Here is a 12,269-nt window from a genome sequence, read left to right on the forward strand (position 1 = left end):
TGCTTGTTAGAATTTGGAAGTTTTGCTTTTCTCCACAGAGAGGGCTTTAATGGGACAGGCGAGAATGTGCGTCCACATGGCCAACCACGGTCCTCTCAATCCTGGACCAAAGGCCGGGCCCAGGACCTGTTGTCGAGACCTGGAGGCAGGCTTCCAGGCAGAAAAGCAGGCTCACCGGGAGAGGTCAGCAGGACCAGGTGACCTGTGAGCTTTGGGTGCTACTTGGGTGCCTGTCCCAAGACCCGCTGCCCATCGGTTCCCCAGAGATCCTTTTTTTTTGGACCAATGTGGGCAGATTTTGTTTCTGTTGCTTACAAAGACTTTTCAATGATCCATTCACTTAGACCAGTTCTGTACACAAGCAGCCCAACTCCCAAAGAAACTGCCAATCACTGAAAGGACTGCTGGGGACAAGGCCCATGACTGACTGGGGGCACCCTGAATGGGCCAGCACACCAACTGTGACCACAGCACTTGGCTTGTCCCAAGGGCTCGTCCCAGAACCAGAGGAAGGGGAGCCCAGCTGGGTGCCAACCCGGCCCCTGGGCGCACACACCTTTCTCCGGGAGATGGAGAACTCCTTCTCACACTGCTTACAGTGGGTGGCCTCGTCGTCTTTCAGCCAAGTGTGGCCCTGGGAGGAAAGCACATGGGTGTGATGGCGGCTCCTGACGGACCAGTGGCCGTGTTCTGGTTGCTCGGTATCCAGTCCCTTCATTCCTCATTCCTCTCCAGGGACGGGCCTGGCCTGGCCTGTGGCTCTGGTTTTCAGCCTAGGCATGCTGCCCCCTGGGCCTCAAGCCGATTCTCCAGCCCCTGTTCACTACCTGTCAATAGAGGCCTCTGGCTGAGCCCTGAGAGGGTCTAGTGCTTGCAGCTCCAAGCCTGGCTGAGGCACTCCACAGTGTCTCCGGAACTGGCAGGAGGGAGAAAGGCCAGCCCTTGTAGCCAGACAAAAACAATCCGCCATCGGGGTCCCTGTCACGGGAAGCCCCCCTCATCCTTAGAGCATCGTGGGGGAGCACATGACTCCATGCTGTGGAGGAGGTAACTGAGGCTTTGAAAGGGGCCCTCGGGCCCTAATTGGTATGGCTCAGTGGATAGAGCGTCGACCTGCGGACTGAAGGGTCCCGGGTTCGATTCTGGTCAAGGGCATGTACCTTGGTTGCGGGCACATCCCCAGTGGGGGGTGTGCAGGAGGCAGCTGATGGATGTTTCTCTCTCATCGATGTTTCTAACTCTATCCCTCCCTTCCTCTCTGTAAAAAATCAATAAAATATATTAAAAAAAAAAAAAGGAAAGGGGCCCTCAGAGCATGATTCTATCCTGTGTGTGCAGGGCAGGGGACACGCGGACACGGAAGGAACTTTCCCTCTACAGGGAGGTGGGAGACAGTTGTTCCAAGTCCAGATGCTGGCAGGGGCTGCGGCCCTTTGCTGCCTCTGACCTGTGTGCCCGTGGAGGTGAGATGCCCCGTCATCAGGCCTCTGCTCCAGCGTGTACCCTGGGGGAGCAGCTGTGCCCTGCTGTCACCACCGGTGGGCTGTCCCCTCTGCTCTGCACTGCCCTGGGCCGGGCCGGAGGCTCTGGTCTCGCTCAGAGGAAAAGGCCTCACTCTCACTATGAAAAACGACCCCTGGCTTCTTTCTGCCGCCTTTCGCTTCCTTCACTAGGGCACCTGCATCTAGGCTTACGTCACTCCAGCTGGTGGCAGAGGAACAAGTCTGGAGACGGGTTCCAGCTGGCCTGCCACTTACCAGCACCGCCAGCACAGCGGCGACAGCTCTGAGCAGCGTTTTATCTGAGTGGTAAGAACCACGCCTCAGCCTCATGTCACCTGACGTTTGGGGAGGACCCAGGAGCATGCAGGGTATTAGCCTGAGCTGATCAACAGTCACAGGAGCGGCTTTTATGCTAATAACATGAGTAATTCAGTACCTTCAGTGCTTTATTGACTTCCTTGATGTCTTCCATCTTCAGCTTTGACCTTTAAAAAAGGAGAGAGAGAGGTTTGTGGGGTAATAACTTAGGAGTATAATATGAGTCGTTCTAAAACGTTTCCCACTTTGTTATCATCCCAGCATCGCCTCATCCCCTGGTTCCCAAGTCGAGGTTTGAGCTGAGCCTGTGGACTGAATCTGGCCCCAAAACGGACCATTTAGCCTGCCGGGGTTGAAATGACTGAAAGACTGCAATCATTTAAGAATTCCCTCACAAAAGCCCAGCGTTCTGGGTCTCTGGGCTAACATTCCTGCACGTGACCTGTGCTTGGTGCGGGGGAAGCTCCTTTTTCCGGCACCCACACCCGCAGGGTTCTGGCCTCCTGCTGACTGCGGGGTCGCTGGTCCTGGCTCCACTGTTGCTAGTGTAAGACATTCCTTAGCTATCCACATAAAAGGACACCGTGGTCTAAACTGGCAGTTAAACTAGAAAACACGAAACACATTTGCAGGGAGAATGGTCTGAGCCCTTTTTGTTTTGACCACCACACAAGCTTTATTTGCACAAGCTACATGAGATGTTGCTGTCTGTCCCAGGGAGGACAGACAGGCCTTTTCTCCCATACCTGTCACTGAAGTGTAAATTAACACAATTGCAAGGGCAAACGATTCTTAGCTCCCATTTTAATTACGATAAAAATTATGATCATTTTTTCCATCACCATGTATCCTCTATGCCCTCTTCCACCCCCACCTCCTCCACCCTGCAATCATCACACTGCTGTCCATGTCTATGAGTTCACATTTCCCCCCTCCCCCCCCCCCCCCCAGCTATCTAAGGGTCAAAGTGTCCGTGCTCTGAGAGCATCAGGGCCTTTAGAAAACCCTGTGGCTTTCAGAAAAGATCACACCCCCCCCTTCCCCGCAGAAAGAGGCCAGCAGATTGCTGGGCCCAAGGCTGCCCAGGGTGCACAGACTTGGGAACCAGGGCTTCCCCGGGAAATGCTACAACACAGCTGAGGTCTGTAACGGGGCGGGGGGGGGGGGGGGCTGAGGACAGGCTATCCCCTCTCTATCCCCCTGGGGGCCTGCAAGGAGAGGGAGGGAGACAGCACACGGCCCTGCTCCTGCTCGCACCGCACAGCCCGCTGCGAGTCGGGCGGCAGCAGGGCAAGGCCGCCCAGCGCAGGGCTGTTCCCAGACCAGGCCCATCCACGTTTCAGGCCGAAGCCCCCGGACAGGAAGGTGCTCTCGACCGCCTGCAGGCTGTCCCGGCAGGAGAAGGGTGCTGGTCCCTGAGAAGGGACCGTGCCCACGGCGTCCTCCCTCCCTCCCTCCCTCCACACCACTGCAACCCCAGGCGCCAGCTGTATGCCAGCCTCCACACCTGGTGCTGCTGGGTCTCATGGACACCCTCAGAGCTCCCTGTGCTCCCAGCGAGGGGCAGGGACCAGCCCCCCAGGGTGGGGACGGGGCAAGTACCGGCCGGAAGAGAGCCCATGGCCCAGGAGCCCCCCAGGGTGGGGACGGGGCAAGTACCGGCCGGAAGAGAGCCCATGGCCCAGGAGCCCCCCAGGGTGGGGACGGGGCAAGTACCGGCCGGAAGAGAGCCCATGGCCCAGGAGCCCCCCAGGGTGGGGACGGGGCAAGTACCGGCCGGAAGAGAGCCCATGGCCCAGGAGCCCCCCAGGGTAGGGACGGGGCAAGTACCGGCCGGAAGAGAGCCCATGGCCCAGGAGCCCCCCAGGGTGGGGACGGGGCAAGTACCGGCCGGAAGAGAGCCCATGGCCCAGGAGCCCCCCAGGGTGGGGACGGGGCAAGTACCGGCCGGAAGAGAGCAGTGCGGCATCAGCAGGAGAGGCGGCAGGCGGGTAGCCCTGAGCTGGTCTAGAAAGATACAGCGAGGGGGCGGCATCTTCACCTCATCCCCACCAGAGCCGTAACATTTCCTTTCTTACTACTTTTGTGGACCAGCCTACTGCACTGCTTTACCTAAAAGTTCCAATTTTCCAGACTGAGAAACCTAAGGGGTGCAGATCTGTGTCCTGTGTGTTTATAGTTTATTCTCATGTTGGTCCCCAACTCTGGACCTTTCTGGTCCCATTGTATTCAGCACTGGGCCTGAGCCCAGGCTGTGCTGGTCACAAGAGCCCCATCTTTCTGGTCACTGCGCTTGTGTGAGGACCCGGGGGGGGGGGGCAGTGAGTCAGCCGGGGGTCCAGGAGTGATGGAGAAAGAGAACTCGTTCTCACAGACCCTGCTGGGTGCCATTCTGTCCCGTGGGCGCCAGGCTACCTAGGAGGTAAGTGACAGGACAGCAGAGTGGAGGCAGGGACTGATCCTCTGACTTTCTTTGCTTAAGCCAGTTTGCGCTGGATTTCTGTCACTTGCATCCACGAGTCCTGGCTCCTAAGGGACAAAGCTGGGTTTGGAACGGCAATGATCACACACGGGCAAGTTGCACGATTGGCAGTGTGACCCATCAGAGCGCCTGGCAGGACAGAACACCAGGGGGCTGTGCAGCCAAAAGGGAGACCAAGCTCCCAGGGTCTGCGCGGCTGCAGCACCGCCCAGCGGAGACCGGATTGGCGGGAGAGGGTCCCCCGGACAGGCAGGCGCACACCGCAGGCCGGATTCTCAGCTCCAGGGCTCCCTGGGGACCCAGATGCTGTGCTAGTGAACGGGAGGGCTCTATGCCCCTGAGGTCTCACTTCTTGGGGTCACCCCTGAGTAGCTGGCAAGCTGACCTGACTGGCTCCCCCTCCTCTGACAACAGGACATAGGTTTGGGACTTGAGTCATGCAGTGGCCAGACTCTTCATGGGAGGGAGGGGAGCAGGTTCTTACTGGCTGAGGTGAAGTCCCATTTCCTGGAGGGCTTGTTCCTGCTCGTCACAAACCTTCTGTAACTCTGCCTTCTCGTCCTGGAGCGCTCGCAGCTCCTAAAATGAACAAACCAGATGGTTGACACAGAATTGAAAGTCCTTTTTGTAAGGTTTAGTAATCATAGCAACAAGCAAGTCAGAATGTTTTTCTTTTTTTAATCTTTATTGTTCAGATTATTACAGATGTTCCTCTTTTTTCCCCCCATAGTTCCCCTCCACCTGATTCCCCCCCGCCCCCCGACACTGTCTTCATCCATAGGTGTAAGATATTTGTCCAGTCTCTTCCCGCACCCCTCACACCCCCTTCCCCCCGAGAATTGTCAGTCCACTCCCTTTCTATGCCCCTGATTCTGTTATATTCACCAGTTTATTCTGTTCATCAGATTTTTTATTCACTTGATTTTTAGATTCACTTGTTGATAGGTATGTATTTGTTGTCACTTCGTTGTTCATATATATATATTTTTAATATATTTTATTGATTTTTTACAGAGAGGAAGAGAGAGGGATAGAGAGTTAGAAACATCAATGAGAGAGAAACATCGATCAGCTGCCTCTTGCACACCCCCTACTGGGGATGTGCCCGCAACCAAGGCACATGCCCTTGACCAGAATCGAACCTGGGACCCTTGAATCCGCAGGCCGACGCTCTATCCACTGAGCCAAACCGGTTTCGGCCGTTGTTCATATTTTTATCTTTACCTTTTTCTTCTTCTTCCTCTTCTTAAAGAATACGCTTCCGCATTTCATATAATCCTGGTTTGGTGGTGATGAACTCCTTTAGCTTTTTCTTGTCTGTGAAGCTCTTTATCTGACCTTCAATTCTGAATGATAACTTTGCTGGGTAGAGTAATCTTGGTTGTAGGTTCTTGCTGTTCATCACTTTGAATATTTCTTGCCACTCCCTTCTGGCCTGCATAGTTTCTGTTGAGAAATCCGCTGACAATTGTATGGGTACTCCCTTGTAGGTAACTAACTGTTTTTCTCTTGCTGCTTTTAATATTCTCTTTGTCTTTTGCTCTTGGCATTTTAATTATGATGTGTCTTGGTGTGGTCCTCTTTGGATTCCTTTTGTTTGGGGTTCTCTGTGCTTCCTGGACTTGTAAGTCTATTTCTTTCACCAGGTGGGGGAAGTTTTGTTATTATTTCTTCAAATAGGTTTTCAATATCTTGCTCTCTCTCTTCTTCTGGCACCCCCATAATTTGGATGTTGGTATGCTTAAAGTTGCCCCCAGCGGCTCCTTACATTAGCATACCTCCCTGGCAGAGCGCAGGCCCTCCTCAGAGTGATGGTGTGGGCTGGCACTTGCTGACAATGTTTTTTTTATGTGTGTGTTTTAAAAAAAATATATTTCTTTATTGACTTCAGAGAGGAAGGGAGAAGGAGAGAGAGACAGAAACATCAATGATGAGAGAGAATGATTGATCGACTGCCTCCTGCATGCCCCCCACTGGGGATTGAGCCCGCAACCCAGGCATGTATCCTTGGCCAGAATCAAACCTGGGACCCTTCAGTCTTGTAGGCTGACGCTCTATCCTCTGAGCCAAGTTGGCTAGGGCGCTGACGATGTTTAATGGTTACTGTGTTTTCTCTTTTGCAAACTTACTAAACATTCTCCACACTGTAGGTGGTGATGGCCTTCAAATGAAATAAATGGATTACGCCTGTCCAACAGCTTCTTATCGTGCTCAGAATAAAACCCAAAATCATAAATAAAACCCAAATTTGAGGGCCCCACGAGGCTCTCTGCTGGAGGCTCCAGCTCAAGTGTCTCCTCCCTCTGCTGTCACTCCTCAGCCGCAGCCTTCTTTCTGCCTCTTCACCATGACACACCTCACACTTCGTGGTGTCTGACCAACCCACTGCCTGCCGGTCCTTGGCTCGTCTGTCCAGTCTCTGGGTGACTCGCTCTGTTCCCAGACCTCCCGGCCACACTGGGGACAGCTTCCCGCTCTGTCTCTTCACAGCACTCACCACGAGTCGCTGGTTGCTCACTGGCTTTCAATCAGCCTCGCCCTTTCCTCCTGAGCAGAGGCGAGGAGGGTGGGGGACGGTGCCTCCCAGCCCGGGCACCAGCGTGCAGCACTCCCCTCCCCACTCTTGGCAGCGAGGGTGTGGCAGGTGCTTCGGCGCGAGCTTCCCAGGATGCTACAGCTCTTTGCCCCAGGACAGTGCCACTCACCCTTTTCAGCCCGTCCACTTGCTGCAGCTCTGCTCGGAGGAGAGACGAGGTGTCCTTCTCACACTGCAACTCGCGTTGAAGAGCTTGCCTTTGCTCTTTTTCTGATTTCAATTCTTTCTCAAGACTTGAGCTATTTTTCCAAAACGAATGTGAATTAGTCTCCGTGGGAGATTTTCATGGTAAATCTACAATCCAACCCAAGACACCACACAGGAAATGGAATTCACAGGAAACTGAATTGCCTCAGGAGCCTTAGACCCTTCAGCAAAGCATGGAAACACGCTCGCTCCCCCCAGGGCTGCCTGCACACCACAGCACAGGCCAGGAACATGCAGGGAGCAGGCGTGGCATGCACCGGACAGTCCTCGCACGTACGGAGAGGAAAGGAAAGGCTCGGACACGCTCAGGAGCGCACAGCAGAACCCTCCACTGAGATGGAGACCAGAGGGGCGAGTGCGACATGGATCCTAATGACAGGGGATCCTGGGGGTCGGGTGCTATGAGGGTTAGGAGTGTGTGCCCCATGAGGGTGCTGAACCTTGTGAGCCATTTCCTCACTTGTGAAATGGGGTATACGCACGTCTCTTCTCTCCTCATCGGCCTTTGCACTTCTCAGCACACCTGCCCTCACCCCCGTTCAGCCTTGCAGGGCACAAAGCAGGACACCGTCTGCCTCGACGGGAGCCACCTGCCCTGCCGGCTGGCCGCGGGCACCTACCACTGGCCCTGCAGCTGGGAGAGCTGCTCCTGCAGCACGCCGCTCCTGCAGCCCAGCTCCCGCTGCAGCTGGCGGCCCCGTTCCTCGGCGCCCTGCCGCGCCCTTTCCGAGTGCTGTAACCTGGACCAAAAGAACCACAGCTTTTTAAGGAAAGGATCAAAGCTCCGATTCAATGTAGCAATTTTTCATATTCTTGCTGCATTTTTTCTTTCATTTTTAATTAACAGACAGTAAAATTGACGTGTGTGTGTGTCCAGTTCCATGAGTTTTAGCACGCAAGTCTCAAGACTGTGTAATCACCATGGCCACCACGAAACAGAGCAGTTCCACCCCCCACCCCAGAAAACTCTCTTGTGGGGTCCCCTGTAACCCCCCTTCCCATCCCTGACCCCTGGCAACTCTGATGCCATGGCTTTGCCTTTTGATAACATCATAGAAATAGAATCATTCATACTAGAGGCCCGATGCACGAAGATTCGTGCAAGAGTGGGCCTTCCTTCCCCTGGCTGCCGGCACTGCCTTTGCTCAGGCTGGAGTCGCCTTTCCACGCTGCCCAGAGGCCTGGAGCAGCTGGGGTGGTGTGGAATGCCTGCATCATCGCCATGGCAACGATGCAAGCATTCCGCCCCCGGTCGCTTGGTGCCTGTGTATGCAAATTAACCCACCATCTTTGTTGGGTTAATTTGAATACTCACTCCTGATTGGCTGGTGGGTGTCGCGAAGGTATGGTCAATTTGCATCTTTCTCTTTTATTAGTTTAGATACCTACTGAGACTAGTTTCTTTCTCTCAGCACAGTATCTTCAAGACTGGTCCATGTTTCTATGGCTGAGTAGTATTTCAGGCCAGTTTGGTTATCCATTTCCCCATGAGAGATAGCTGGGTTGCTTCCAGTTTTTGGCAATTATGAATAGAGATGCTATACATTTGTGTAAAGGCTTTTGTGTGAACATTTTTTATTCTCTTGGGCAAATAGCCAAAAGTGTTACTGAACATAAGAGTATGTTCAGCCCTACCCGGTTTTGGCTCATTGGACAGAGCGTTGGCCTGCAGACTGAAGGGTCCCAGGTTCGATTCCTGGTCAAGGGCATGTACTTTAGTTGTGGGCACATCCCCAGTAGGGAGTATGCAGGAGGCAGCTGATCGATGTTTCTCTCTTATCGATGTTTCTAACTCTATCCCTCTCCCTTCCTCTCTGTAAAAAATCAATAAAATATATTTAAAAAAAAGAGTATGTTCAGCTTTATTACTATTATTTTTAAAAATATTTTTATTGATTTCAAAGAGGAAGGGAGCGGGAGATAGAACCATCAATGATGATTGGCTGCCTCCTGCATGCCCCTAACAGGGGATTGAGCCCACAACCCAGGCATGTGCTTCAAACCTGGGACCCTTTAGTCTGTAGGCCGACACTCTATCCATTGAGCCAAACTGGCAAGGGCTGTTCAGCTTTATTGTAAGAAAGTTTTTCCAAAGTGGCTGTACCATTTTGCATTCCCACCAGCAATACACGCGAATTCCAGTAGTTCCACAGCCTCACCAAACGGTGGGCTTTGTCATTAAAACAACGTTCAGCGGAGTGTAGAGGCCTCTCAGCATGGTTTGAACATGCTCCTCCCTAACTGCTCCTTCGCCCTCTATACGCCTCTTTGGGAAGTTCTGTCCAAGTCTTTTGTCCTTTTTAACTGGAATTGTTTGCCGAGTTTGAAAGTTTTTATATACTGGATGCCAATCTTTTGTCAGATACAGGGGAAGGCAAAAGTAGGCTTACAGTTGTGAGGACACAAAACATAGTTTATTTTTATATTTTATTAATTATTGTATTATTTTCCATATGAACAACTGTAAATCTACTTTTGCCCCACCCTGTATGTGATTTACACATTTTCTCCCAATCTATAACTTGTTTTTTATTATTATTATTTTTTAATCCTCAACCGGAGGATATTTTTCCATTGATTTTTAGAGAAAGTGAGAGAGAGAGGGAAAAGACAGAGAGAAACATTGATGTGAGAGAAACACATCGTTTGGTGTCTCCTGCATGCACCCAGACCAGGGCCGGGGAGGAGCCTGCAGCCAAGGTACGTGCCCTAGACCAGAATCGAACCTGGGACCCTTCAGTCTACAGGCCAATGCTTTATCCAATGAGCCAAACTGGCTAGGGCTTTCACAGAATAAAGGTTTTGAATTATGGTAAAGTACAACTTGTCAAGTTTTTCTCTCATGGATCATGCTTTTATATCATGTCTAAGATCTCTTTGTACAACCCAAGGTCACAAAGACTTTCTATGTATTCTAAAAGTCTTATAGTTTAAAATTTTCTATTTAGACTTATGATCCATTTTGAGTTTTTATATAAAGGTGTGAGATATAGATTGAGGTTATTATCATTTTTTGCTTAGCGATGTCTAATTGTTCCAACATCATTTACTGAAAAGACAATCAACTGCCTTTGCACTTTTATAAAAAACCAGTGGCCCATATTTGTGGGTCTATTTTCAGATTCTATTTGGATCCACTCCTGACCTGATGTCTAAATGTGACAGTGACATCGAGCCCCCTGGAAAGCCCTGCTGCCCTGCGAGGACTGGAGTGAAAACAGGCCCCGGGCTGGAGGGCAGCCAGCCAACCTGTCTGCTCTTCTGGGCGAGACTCCGAGTCAGTCCTCAGGCTCGGAGAATGCCCCGCACATTCCAGGGAGTAGCTCCCAGGGAAGGGATTACCTTTCCTCCATCTGCTTCATGCTGGACATGATTTGATTGATTTTTTCTTCAAAAGATGCGATGACTTCATCCTTTTGCTGTAAACTGCTCTCTGTATCCTACAAAAGCAAGGCCGGGGGTCAGACGCCTCTCCCGCACCCGAGTTCAGCAGGGTTTGGCTGTTTGTTCACTTGGTACCACCATAGCACTTGCAAGAGCATTTCACTCACTGCTGCTCTTCCCAGAGCCCTGGAAGTGTTACTCAAGTGTGACTTTCTGAGCCCAGGCGTTTAACCATGGCAGATGCTGCGGGACAAGGAGGAGCAAAAAAATAAAAAATAAAAAATAAAATAAAAAGCACTGTGTTTCTGTGTGTCTACAAGAGACATTCTTAAAATAAAAGGACACAGAAAGGCTGAGGACAGAAGGAAGTCCTAATAAATTCTTAGGAAATAATATAAAAACTGTATTCTCTGACCTTAATGTAATAAAATCAGACACTAACAACAAAATAATAACTAAAAACACCTCATATCAGGAAATTATTTAATAGTTTCATATTACTAAAAATGAGCTTAAGAAAATGCACAGAAGAGAAATTATGAAATACTTAGAGCTAGAAGACAGTGAAAACACAGTACAGCATATTACTGCACTGAAGATGCCACTGAGCTAAGTGCACCCTAACTTTACACACACTAAGAGGAAAAACACTGCTACTTGAAACACATCGTGCTGTTGACTATAAGATGCAATCTCGATTCCAGAGATGTTAAAATGTGAAAAACACACTTAGGGTGAAATAAATACCTTTGTCAAAACTTGAGGGCCACAGCTAAAGCAGTACTTGTGGGTAATTTTTAACATTTTAAAAATTAAATTTATTGGGGTAACAGTGAATAACATTATGTAACTTTCAGATATACAAGATTATAATTCAACATCTGTATACTCTATTGCATGCTCCCCACCCAAAGTCGAGTTTCCTTGTCACCATATACTCAACTGCCTTTACCCTCTTCGCCCTCGCTCTGGTAACCACCATTCTGTTGTGTGTATCTATGTTTGTTTTGTTAGTTTGTTTGAGGCAACCAACAGAATGGGAGAAGATATCTACAAATGGTACCTCTGATAAGAGGCTAATACCCAAAATATATATAAAGAACTCACACAACTCAACAACAACAACCTGATTTAAAATGGGCAAAAAAAGAAAAAAAAGAGGGCAGAGGACATGAATGGACGTTTTCCCAAAGAATACATACAAAGGGGCAACAGACATATGAAGAGATGCTCAACATCACTAGTCATAAGGGAAATAAAAATCAAAACCACAATGAGATACCACCTGTTGGAAAACCCCTGTGGAGTTTACGCCTTGCTGAGGCTCTTTGGAGACTGAGAGTAACAGCCTGCAGGCAGAGGTAGAGCTCTGGGTTCTTTGAGGCTTTGACTGATCTGCTTCTGGACCTGGAGCTAGGAAACACAGACCTTGGTGCACATCGTGGTCCTTTCCAAACACACCCAGTCCCAGCAGAGGGAACCACAAGCTGTGAATCATTGATAGCTTGTAACAGGGTACTCAGGGCCAGTCACAAACAGCATCTGACATTGGCTTGCACCAGGGACCCTCCAATAAGACTGGGAGTCATAGCAGATCTACCTAATACATAGAAACAAACCCAATTAGGCAGCAAAAATGGGAAGACAAAAAAGCCCTGAATGAAAGAACAAGAAAATTCTCCAGGAGAAAAGCTAAATGAAATGGAGATAAGCAATTTATCAGATATAAAGTTCAGAGTAATGATTATAAGGATGCTCAACATGAGCAAAGTTGGAGAAA

General features: G+C 50.4%; 1 protein-coding gene across 1 annotated transcript in view; it reads right to left on the reverse strand.

Annotated features, from left to right (window-relative positions):
- RUFY1 (RUN and FYVE domain containing 1) overlaps nucleotides 1-12,269 on the reverse strand; it is a 62,566-nt gene that overhangs the window by 5,965 nt on the left and 44,332 nt on the right. Inside the window, exons 12-17 of the mRNA XM_079772778.1 lie at nucleotides 10,448-10,545; nucleotides 7,726-7,845; nucleotides 7,008-7,137; nucleotides 4,787-4,881; nucleotides 1,939-1,987; nucleotides 557-634 (exon numbers count right to left, since the gene is read on the reverse strand). Coding sequence (XP_079628904.1) covers nucleotides 557-634; nucleotides 1,939-1,987; nucleotides 4,787-4,881; nucleotides 7,008-7,137; nucleotides 7,726-7,845; nucleotides 10,448-10,545 — 570 coding nt within the window. The remainder of the gene's footprint in view (nucleotides 1-556; nucleotides 635-1,938; nucleotides 1,988-4,786; nucleotides 4,882-7,007; nucleotides 7,138-7,725; nucleotides 7,846-10,447; nucleotides 10,546-12,269) is intronic.

This window comes from Cnephaeus nilssonii (genome assembly GCF_951640355.1).
Source record: "Cnephaeus nilssonii genome assembly, chromosome: 5".
Taxonomy (NCBI): Eukaryota; Metazoa; Chordata; class Mammalia; order Chiroptera; family Vespertilionidae; genus Cnephaeus; species Cnephaeus nilssonii.